General features: G+C 35.9%; 1 protein-coding gene across 1 annotated transcript in view; it reads right to left on the reverse strand.

The window, feature by feature from the left end:
- The window catches only part of HDX (highly divergent homeobox), a 241,535-nt gene that overhangs the window by 32,841 nt on the left and 196,300 nt on the right, over window positions 1–12,394 (reverse strand). The window contains exon 7 of the mRNA XM_070290381.1: window positions 1,252–1,331. Coding sequence (XP_070146482.1) covers window positions 1,252–1,331 — 80 coding nt within the window. The remainder of the gene's footprint in view (window positions 1–1,251; window positions 1,332–12,394) is intronic.

Consider the following 12,394-nt stretch of genomic DNA (forward strand, 5'->3'; position numbering starts at 1 on the left):
AGACAGAAAATGAGCATGTCTTTAGGGGAACAAAGTTTCCAATTTGTAAATAACTGCATATAATTTGTAATAGTATTCTCAAATTTAGAGTAAAGGAGATTATTAGATAGTGGAATTAAGAATACTGGCACAATTAATAACTGTAGAAAACAATTATTACTAGCTATCTAATGAAAACACAACTTTGCCTCAAAATAAAATCTTATTTTCCTATATGTCCATTCAATTTATGTAGGTCAACCATCAACTTAAATCAGGACTAAAATCAGTAAAATACTATCCTAAACTACACTCTGTGTGTGGAAAACACTGTTATAAATTGTTTGTATATAACAAAAAAGAACAAAACTGTATTTTATGTGCTCAAGTTTTATTAAAGTGATGTGACAGAATTATAATGCTGGATAAATAATGTTCGTAGTGGAAGCCAGGGTAAATCTTGAAGTTACAGCCATTTTGTAACACAAAATCCATTATATGGACTGATTGTAAGGAATACAATGAAGCAAAAAACACTGATTTGAAAACAAAAACAACAGCACAATGACATTTTCCTTTATGTCTGACTTTGGGTTAATACCATCTTGATTTCTCAATTATTTGGTTGAGTCAGAATATAAACAGATACTGCTAAAACAACTGCTTCGAGAGCATCTCTATATACCAATAATGTTTACATTTTTATAAAACCTAGTGTAATCCACACGTAGGCTGTGTCTGCTTTCTACTCAGTTTTTTAATACTACCTTTCCTCTATTACTACAATTTTTAAGATGACTAGCTGAGTCCAATTTAACTAAAAATAAGAAAAGTTTCCATACAGTGGAGACAGGTATGGTCTGAACAGAGAACACAAGAATCAGGAATCCATGGATACAAGTTCCAGAACTAAGAATGACTTATTTCATGGTCTCATGCTAAACTTTTAAAATTCTGTCATCTATCAAATGAGAAGAAATTGGCTATTTGCTGAATATGTTGAAGCAAAATAACTTGTTATGTTTAAAATGTCACAATATAGAAGGCATTAGGTTTTCATATTTGCAAAGCTCTTACATTTAAAAAGATACAAATGATATCACTTTAAATTTCATTTATTAAACCCTATAAGATACATTATTGCATTGGTAACAGATTTGTTTTGATTTGTGAAGCAAGACTTTTTTATGACAATACTGATATTGTCACCAATGGGAAATAAATCCTTGCAATCCATCATGTGATGAGGAAAGAATCCCAAAGTGTACGTACCACATTATCTGCAGATACTGCATGGTGGTTCTCTTCCTTATGAGTTCTTGCCTCATTTGGAACAACTTCATTTGACTCCTCTATAGAAACAAAGAAGGTCATGATTTCATTTTTCATTCCTTAAATCTTTATTGCAAACTCTTTTTTCAAAATAACTTTAATAATTTCTCTATTGTAAAAAGACACAAATGGCAATTCTACTTCTAACAGTGTATTCTAGGAAAATATGTGTGGATGGGTTCAAATTTAAGGATGTCATCCCTGTGATGTTTATAATTGAAAAATCTGAAGTGTTTATATGGTTAACAATAGAGGCTTGGATAAATCATGTGGGGCTTATCCTTACAGTAAATGCTATAAAAGAACTAAAAAATGAAGTAGAAGAAGAGTTGGTAATAAACAAAATATTCATACCTATTGGAAAGAGAAAAACTGAAGGTGACAAAATCTACTATGTAGGTACACTGTGATCTTAATTTTGTTTAAGAGGAAAAGCATATATTTTCATGGAAAAAAAAAAAAAGACTGACCCTATTTACACCAAGGCATTGCCATTATTATTTCTGAATGGAATTACAGACAACTTTTATTGCTCTTCATTTTGTCTAATTTACTTGCTTTGATAATTCTTATTTTCTTCCATTTGTTTATTTATATTTAAATACTTTCTACAATAAACATGTAGTGCTTATTCTAATAAGAAAAAAGTGATAAAATAGTGTTTAAATACATGGTATAAAACTATAAATATAGCATATTTTCAAGTTTGTAAAAAGGAATGTGTATACGAGTGTACACAGACACACATAAATGATCCTGTATATATGCAAAGAGAAAGCACTGACATAAGTATTTTCTCACCCCCATTTCAAGAATGGATATGACTGAGGGGTATGATTTTTTTCTAATTTTTTCATTGTATGTTCCAAAACTTTCTATAATGAACGTGTATTCCTTTTATGATCAAAATTTAGTACCCCCATACTGTAGGGGGACTGGCCAAGATGAGCTAACCTCCTCTCATAGACACACCCAAATTGCAACTATTTACAGAGCAACTACCCTTGAGAACAATATGAAGACAAGTAGAAAAGATCAACTGCTGGAAATATAATGAAGGGATCACAAGAAAAGGGGTCAGATGGGTGAAGACACAGTATAGTGAAGACCTATACCCTTGGGGAAAATGACCCACAAACAGGAGGACAACTATAATTGCAGAGATTCTCTCCCAAGGAGAGAGGGATCTGAGCCCCACATCATGCACTCTAGTCTAGGAGTCTTGCACTGGGAAGATGAGCCCTCAGAATGTTTGACTTTGAAGGGCAGCAGGGCTTACATTCAAGAGAGTCAGAGGACTGTGGGGAAAAGACTCCATTCATAAAGGGCACACAAAATCTCACCCTCCAAGATCCAGGGCAGAAGCAGTAAATTGAAAGGAGCTTGGGTTCTGATCTTGAAAATCCTCCTGGAGGCAGGAGGCAAATGAAATTTACCCTGGAAACATAGAAGCTAGCAGTAGCCATTTAGGGGAGTTCATTCCACCGTAAGTATACTGGTGCTGGTAAGCACTATTTCGTAATCCTCCCTCTAGCTTATTCTTGCCAGGACTCACCCCACCCCAGTTCTGAGATGCCCCAGGCCAAATAGCTAGCCAAGTGGGGACACAGTCTCACCAATCAGCAGACTGATTGCTTTAGGAGCTCCTAAACTCCTAGTTGCGCCAGGACCTGGCCACATCTACCAGAATGCCCAGGACCTGGCCCAGGTCAGCAGTGCACTTGCACTAACCTAGGACTCCCAGGGCCCTGAAGCCAGAGACTGTGGGACCCAACTCTGTTCACTAGTGAATGGCACTTTTACCACTTTTATTCAACATAGTATTGGAAGTCCTAACCAAAACAATCAGATAACAAAAAGAAATAAAAGATATCCAAATATGAAAGGAACAAGGAAAATTGCTACCATTTAAAGATGTTATGACACTGTACATAGAAAATACTAAAGTGAAAGTGAAGTCACTCAGTCATGTCTGACTCTTTGCGACCCCATGGACTGTAGCCTACCAGGCTCCTCAGTCCATGGGATTTTCCAGGCAAGAGTACTGGAGTGGGCTGTCCTTTCCTTTTCCAGAGGAGCTTCCCAACCCAGGGATTGAATCTGGGTCTCCTGCATTGCAGACAGATGCTTTACCATCTGAGCCACCTAAAGACACCATCAAAAAGTACTAGAACTCATCAATGAATTTGGTAAAGTTGCAGGACAGAAAATTAATATGCAGAGATCTGTTGTGTTTCTATACACTAATAGTGGATTAGCAGAAAGAGAACTTATGAAAACAATCCCATTCACAATCACATCAAGAAGCATAAATTACCAGGGGATATATCTAACTAAGGAGGTAAAAGATCTATGCTCTAAAATTATAAGATACTGAAGAAAGAAATTGAAGATCACAAAATAGATGGAAAGAAATTGTGTTCATGGTTGGAAGAATTAGTATTGTTAAAAGAACTATACTCTGCAAGGTAATCTAGAGATTCAACATGTTCCCTAACAAAATACCAATGGCATTTTTTTAAAGAACTAGAAATATGTCTAAAATTAGTGTGGAAACACAAACAACCCTGAATAGGTGAAACAATTTTAATAGAACAAAAAAAGAGATATCATGCTCCCCGATTTCATACTATTCTACAAAGCTACAGTATTCAACAGCAAGTTTCTATCACAAACACAGATACATAGATCAACAGAAGCAAATACAGAACCAGAAATGAACCCACACTTATATGAGCAATTAATTTATGACAAGGGAGGCAAGCATATACAGTGGAGAAAGTATAGCTTCTCCAATAAATACCATTGAAAAACCTGGACAGCTACTTTGAAAAGAATCAAAATATTTTCTCATAGCATATACAAAAACTCAAAACAAATTAAAGATGTACCTGTAATATCTGAAATCATAAAACTTCTACTAGAAAACATAGGTAATTTGCTCTTTGACATCAGTTTCAGTGATATTTTTTGGATATATATCCTCAATCAAGGGAAACAAAAGTAAAAATAAACTAATGAGACTACATCAAAATAAAAGTTTTCGCACAGTGAAGGAAACTCAATAAAATGAAAAGGTCACCTACTGAAATGGGACAAATTATTTGCAATGGATGTATCTGATAAGGGTTAAGACCCAAAATATACAAAGATCTCATAGAACTCGATATAAAAAATACAAACAACCCAATGAAAAACTGACATTTTTCAGTGAGTAAACATTTTTCCAAAGAAAACATATGGATGACCAACAGAAAAAGACGGTCAATATCACTAATCATCAGGGAAATGCAAATCACAACAACAGTGAGATATCACTTTACATCTGTCAGAATGTCTGTTATCAAAAAAAAAAAAAAAAAGAAGAAATAACAACTGTTGGCCAGGATGTGGAGAAAAGGGCACCCTCCTGCACTGTTGGTGGGAATGTACATTTGGTGCTGGCAGAAACTAAGGATAACAGCATGAAGACTCCTCAAAAATTAAAAAATAAAACTACCACGTAATCTTGTTGCTGTTGTTCAGTTGCTCAGTCATGTCCAACTTCTTTGGAATGCAGCATGCCAGGCCTTCCTGTCCTTCATCATCTCACAAAGCTTGCTCAAACTCATGTCCATTGAGTCAGTGATGCCATCCAACCATCTCATCCTCTATCATTCCCTTCTCTTCCTGCCTTCAAACTTTCCCAGCATCAGGGTATTTTCTAGTGAGTCAGCTCTTTGCATCAGGTGGCCAAAATTTTGGAACTTCAGCATCAGTCCTTCCAATAGATATTCAGGGTTGATTTCCTTTAGGAGTGACTGGTTTTATCTCTGTTCAGTCCAAAGGACTCTCAAAAGTCTTCTCCAGCACCACAATTCAAAAGCATCAATTCTTCAGTACCCAGCCTTCTTCATGGTCCAACTCTCACATCTGTACATGACTACTGGAAAAACCATAACTTTGACTATAGGAACCTTTGTCAACAAAGGGATGCAACATGGCTGTGTGTTATAAATGAAAATTGTTAGGAGAGTAAATCCTAAGAGCTCTCATTGCAAGGAAAATTTGTTTTCTATTTCTTTAGCACTTTTTTCTATTCGAGGTGAGGAGCCTTTACAAAAACTTTCATGGTAATCATTTGATGATGTATGCAATTCATACCATTATGTTATGTACCTTAAACTTATACTGTGTTGTATGTCAATTATATCTCAACAAAACTGGAAAAGGAAGTTAGCAAACTGTAAATTTGAATGAGTAGTCAATGCCTGACTGTCACATTATATAAGAATAAGACAACAATAAAATTTTTTTAAAAAAAACTCAATAGTTTAAAAATGACAAAAGAAAAAAATAAAAAAAAAAGAAAATCAATTCAGAAAAATCAGTTGTACTAAAAAGCTTCATGCTGAGCTAGAAGAAGTGGCTAATTCACAGCATAGTGTGCCTACAAGATAATCCTTTGTCTTAGATTTCTTCCACCTCTATCCCTTAGAAAAACAGATGAGTAATGTTTCTCTCTTTTATTTCTGAACACCATATCATGAACATTATTTGGATAAATTAGTGGAAGTTCTCAGCTCCTTGGTAATGAACAATTTAATTCACTATAGAAAGCAGAACAAAATAGTTATCAGTTCTAAGATTTTTTTGAGTCCATCCCTTCCCATGGAAAGATATATGAGTCCCTGTATGAACATGGAAGATGACTAGGAGGTAATCACTGCTCATTCAGGAACTCACATATGAGTGCATTGAGAACTAAAGATATTCAGGGAAGATTTACCAGAGTTTTAATACAAATTCTACTATAAACTCATTTTTTGTTTCTAGAAAAGAGTGGTTTCTAGGCTTCCAGTTCAAGATGGCAGAGTAGAAGGACATGTGCTCATCTCCCTCCTGCAAGACTGCAAGAGCACCAAAATTGCAACTAGTTGTTAAACAATCATCTACAGGAAGACACTGGAATCCACTCCCCCCCCCAAAAAAAAAGATACTTCAAGTCCATAGACAAAGAAAAAGCCACAACAAGACAGTAGGAGGGGCACAGTCACAGTAAAACCAAATCCCATACCCACTGGATGGGTGACTCACAAACTGGAAAACAATAATACCAAAGAATGTCTCCCAATGTTGTAAAGATTCTAAGCCTCACGTCAGGCTTCCCAGCCTGGAGATCCAGCAAAGGGACTAGGAATCCCGGGGTAATATGACTTTGAAGGCCATCAGTGTTTGACTGCAGACCTTCCACAGGACTGAGGGAAACAAAGACTCCACACTTGGAGGGCATAAACAGAGTCTTGTGCTCAAAAAAAACAGGGGAAAGAAGCAGTGACTCCACAGGAGACTGAACCAGACTTACTTGCTAGTATTGGAGGATCTCCTCTTGAGTGTGGGTAGGCAGTGGCTAGTTACAGGGACAGGGGTACTGGCAGCAATAGTCCTGGAAGGTGCCTCTTGTAAGTTCTCTTGGAGGTTGCCATTAACCCTACCGTAGAGCCCGTAGACCCCAGAGCTGGGTCTTTTCAGGCCAATCAACCAACAGGGAGGTAGAACAACCCCACTCATCAGCAGGTAATTATATTAAAATTTTGTTCCACCAGAGTCTTATTCCACCAGAGCAAGACCCAGTTTTCCCAGTCCCTCCCATGAGGAAGCTTACACCAACCTCTTAGTCTTATCCACCAGAGGGCAGACAGAAGAAGCAAGAAGAACCACAGTGGCTAGAATGAAAGTCACGTTACAGAAAGTTAATGAGAATGAGAAAGTATAGAGTTATGTCCCAGTTGAAGGACCAAGGTAAAAATCCCAGAAAAACAACTAAATGGGCAAATTTCTAGAAAAAGAATTCAAAATAAAGATAGTGAAAATGATCAAGATTCTTGGAAACAGAATGGAGAAGATGCAAGAAATGTTTATCAAAGACCTAGGAGAACTAAAGAAAAAACAAACAGAGATGAACAATACACTAGAAGGAATCAATAGCAGAATCACTCAGAAAGAAGAATGGATAAATGACATGGAGGACAAAAAGGTGGAAATCACTGCTGCAGAACAAAATATAGAAAAAAAGAATGAAAAACCAAATGAAGACAGCCTAAGAGACCTGTGGAACAACTTTTAACACACCAACACTTGCATTACAGGGTGTCCCAGAGGAGAAGAGAGAGAGAAAGGCCCCAAAATATTTGAAGAGATAATAAAATAGTTGAAAACTTCCTTGACATGGGAGAAGAAATAGTCAACCAAATCCAGCAAGCACAGAGTTTATCCCAGTCAGAATAAACCCAAGAAGGAACACACCAAGGCACATAGTAATCAAAATGACAAAAATTAAACATAAAATATTAAAAGGACCAAGGGGAAAATGACAGATAACAGAGTTCCTAACAGGAACTCCCATAATGTTATCAGCTGATTTCTCAATAGAAACTCTACAAGCCAGAAGGGAATGGTGCAATATAAAGTGATGAAAAGGACAAACTTACAACCAATAATACTTTACCCAGCAAGACTCTCATTCAGATTTGATGGAGAAATGAAAAGCTTTTTAGATAAGCACAAGTTAAGGAAATTCAGCACCACAAAGCAAGTTTTAACAAATGCTAAAGGAAATTCTCTAGGCAGGAAACACAAGAGAAAGAAAAGACCTACTCAAAATAAACCCAAACAATTAAGAAAATGGTAATATGATCATGCTGCTGCTAAGTCACTTCAGTCGTGTCCGACTCTGTGTGATCCCATAGACAGCAGCCCACCAGGCTCCCCCATCCCTGGGATTCTCCAGGCAAGAACATTGGAGTGGGTTGCCATTTCCTTCATATCAATAATTACCTTAAATGTAAACAGATTAAGTGCACCAATCACAAGACAGATTGGCTGGGCCGATGAAAACGTGTGCATGTATAGACTTCCACTTACCACATCACTTTACTTAACCCCCCAAATTGTATGTAATTATTTTGTATTGTTAGGTTAATCATATTTCCTTTATGGTTTGCAATTATAATTATATTTTATTTTTTGTCTGGCTATTGATTGTGAAAACTGATGAACATCCTTTCCTATTGTGATTATGCAAATATTATTTGCTTAATATCTTGTATCATGATTGGTCAACAGAAAATAATGGAATTCTAAGTCACTAAAACTACCATTTAATAGAAAGACCTGAATCACTTTTTAAAATACAGATGCACATCAGAAATACCTTGGAATTTTTTGAGAAATACAAATGCCCAGGTATTTTTCCAAGCTCCATATGTATTTCTAATGATCAGCCATGTTTAGAAACAACTGGACTATATGATGATCTTTTACTGTTTTCTAGTTTGTTTCACTTTTTCTATTGCATATTCAGTGCTCTCATTTCATGCAGTTTATGTTTCCAACTTCTCTATCTCTCTTTTTGTTGTGTTCTTTCTCAAAACTTTATACCAAAAGCTTTGGTATACATCTGTATATAAATAATATGTATAATATAATATATTAGAATAATTTTGAATTTTTTCATAGCTAAATAATTTATGATATTTTGATTCTACTTGTTTGACTTAGTATGAATAGGATGCTAGATTTCTAATTTATATTCACTCAAAAATTTGCTATAATTAATTCCATGCAAAATATATGGCATCTAATATTGTTGCTAAAAGTCTAGAAAATTTATCATCTTAGTAATTTTTTTAAAAAATAATCCAAGTCTGAGAATATAAAGAAATACTATATTGTAAAAAAAAAACAGAAAATTAATATGTGATACAGTATTATTATTAACTAGAGTACAGATTTTGTTCAAATTTCACAAACAAAAAGAGTGGTTCCTAGATAAAGGAAACCTTATTCATTATTTTGACATTCCAAATCACTGCACTTCAAGTCCTGTGTAATCAGCAACTAAATTAAATAAAGGAAGGGAAAATTGTCATCAGATTTAGCTGCAGAGCTGGTATTAGTATTTGTGACCTCAGAATAGGAATTATATTGCTCATCAACTGATTATTACTGGTATCATTCCTTAGAGATTTGCCTTACATTTCTGTACTCACTTGCTCATAACTTGGTACACGGTTCTGCTTTACTAGCAAAATATTCACTCATTATTTGATTCTTTTGTAAGATACATATAAAATTGTTTTTAGGATTTATAAAATAAAAAAGGTATGGTATTATATAGCTGAATAAGGCACATTTTCTTTTGCTAACTGATAGTTTACATATTCAGAGAAGGCAATGGCAACCCACTCCAGTACTCTTGCCTGGAAAATCCCATGGACGGAGGACCCTGGTAGGCTGCGGTCCATGGGGTTGCTAAGAGTCAGACACGACTGAGTGACTTCACTTTCATTTTTTGCTTTCCTGCATTGGAGAAGGAAATGGTAACTCACTCCAGTACTCTTGCCAGGAGAATCCCAGGGTTGGCAGAGCCTGGTGGGCTGCCGTCTATGGGATTGCACAGAGTTGGACACGACTGAAGTGACTTAGCAGTAGCAGCAGCTTACATATTAGTAAAAGTTTGAAAGCTAAACACCGTCAACTTGTCTGGTTATTATTCAAAAATGCAGCTCTCTAAATTGGAAAATAAGTAGAATTACTAATAAGTGAAAACTCTAGAGGGCACTCTATGTGGTAGCCACATGCTCACACTAAGTAATTGTATGTAGAATTATCTTTCATGTGCACACCCACATACAAAATACATACAGCTGAAAGAGGCCATTTATAAAAGTTAACATTATAGGTGTTAAGTGTTCCTATACTTTAGACAGCTTGCCTCTCAGGATAGTATAAACTTTTTAGACTTCCTCAACCATAAAATATATTTGGTAGACATAAAACTTGAAATTAAGAAACTGAGTCATCTATTACTTTTGCTAAAGTTTGTAGTTGGGTGGGTGGGGAGGGGTGAGGGTCTTCCAAGGTGGCACAATGGTAAAAAATCCGCCCACCAATGCAGGAGATGATGTAAGAGATGCAGATTCAATCCCTGTGTTGGGAAGATCCCCTGGAGTAGGAAATGGCAACCTGCTCCTGTATTCTTGCCTGGAAAATTCCATGGACAGAGGATCCTTGTTAGCTACAGTCCATGATGTCGCAAAGAGTCTGACATGATTGAACAACTGAGCACAAACATAGGGGTAGGTGAATCCTGTTAATTTTTCCTTTATCAATCCCAGCCACACCTCTTTTCACTTTATCTCCATACATGGAAAGACGAAGGAAATGGAAGAGGCAAAGGTGAGAAGTAGAAGGTGGAAATTAGAGGTAAGTCAGAAGCTCTGTATCAGGAAAGTATCTAATTTCTCAGAAGCAAAAGATGGACTTGAAACTCTTAAAAGATCACCAGCACTGTTTCATGACTTTGGGTAACCTTGCTTTTTGCTCTGTTCTAAAAAACCCTTATTTCTGTTGTAGTTTTTTTCCTAGAATATTTTAAAGTGATTTTGATTGTTTTTTGAAATAAAAAATGTGAGCCCTGATTTAAAGACATTTTTTTCCTTCTAAGACAGTTAGAAGACTCTAAGTCTATTGAATCAACAGCTGTGTTATAAAGGACTCTGAGTTTCAAGTTTTTAGTTTTTTTGAAATATTATAGTATGTCAAGTTACTGCGCTTATCCTGTCTTTATATCTCTAAGACATAATGAAGACTCAAAGCAAGCATGTATTTGACTACATTTTCATAACTGGAAACAAATGTGGTCAGCATATTTTAAAGTTATTATATTAGTCTAGGCTGGATAATACAATTTACTTAATTGTCACAAGAGAAGCACACAGTTAAATCAAACACATTAGTATTCTCCATCAGCAAAATGAAGACAATAACAAGAAATAACCAGTAGGAACTCTTACAGAAAAAGACCCTTCTCAGTATTTGAAAATTCTTTCATATTTTTATTTTGCAATTTCTGATGAGAATGAAAAAATTATCATGAAGCAGTGAAAAATAAGCCACCGAGTGGAATTCTAGGCAATTTCACCTTCCATCAAGTGTTTTTTGATTTATGCATTAAATTCTCTCTCCATCTTCTCATTACGTTATGTCAGTCATCAATCGTGGGCGACCCCATGGACTGCAGCCCACCAGGGTCCCCTGTCCCTGGGATCCTCCAGGCAAGAACACTGGAGTGGTTGCCATTTCCTTCTCCAATGCATGAAAGTGAAAAGTGAAAGTGAAGTCGCTCAGTCTTGTCCGACTTCTAGTGACCCCACGGACTGCAGCCCACCAGGCTCCTCCGTCCATGGGAGTTTCCAGACAAGAGTACTGGAGTGGGGTGCCATTGCTTTCTCCTATTTTCAGTCTTGCTTTCTATGCCAACTGCCTTGAGAACATGCTATTAAATGACAAAGGATGCCCATGTAGTAGCAGTGGTTTATTAGCAATCTTAAAATTAACTCACTTTTCTTTCCAATTAACTAATTATTTTTTAAAATCCCCTTTCAGATGGGTAAGTTGGAGTTGGGGAATGAAACCCCCCTTAGGGGCTTTTGTAGTTTCCTTTTATCAGAATATTTCCACATAGCATTCCCACCCACACAGAGAAACACACAAATCTCAACTGCTCCTCTGTCCCTCAAATAGCTGCCAGACATTATTCTCTAAGGATCTATTTAGAATCACTGAAAACATTCAAGTATTCTCAGGTACATGCAATTTGTAAAGACTAACAGAAGATAAAAATGGCTTCATGAACCAACTGAATTAGAATTAAGGGGTTTATTTATTTATCTCCTTTATTTTCCTTGCATCACAGTTTAGCTATACATTAAATTCTGTGTTAATATCTTCATCTATATAAAATGTTGAAAGAGAGAGAAAGAGACAGAATGAACCTGAAAATTCACAAAATTTTCCAAACACTTGATATTAAAATACATGATCCTCTCAACATTAACAGCTCTTATATCTCTTTCATTACTCAACCTACTGAATCTACTTGCCTGCTCTCGCTATGTAACTGCTTTTTCTATGAACCCTTGAACACCAAATTCAATGGCTTCTCATTCTTCTTTTTTAATTTTAATTTTTCCATTTTATTGAGGTATAATGTGTACACAGAAGCTGCATATAATTAATGTATACAATTTGATGAGTTTGA

The sequence above is a fragment of the Ovis canadensis genome, chromosome X (assembly GCF_042477335.2).
Source record: "Ovis canadensis isolate MfBH-ARS-UI-01 breed Bighorn chromosome X, ARS-UI_OviCan_v2, whole genome shotgun sequence".
NCBI lineage: Eukaryota > Metazoa > Chordata > Mammalia > Artiodactyla > Bovidae > Ovis > Ovis canadensis.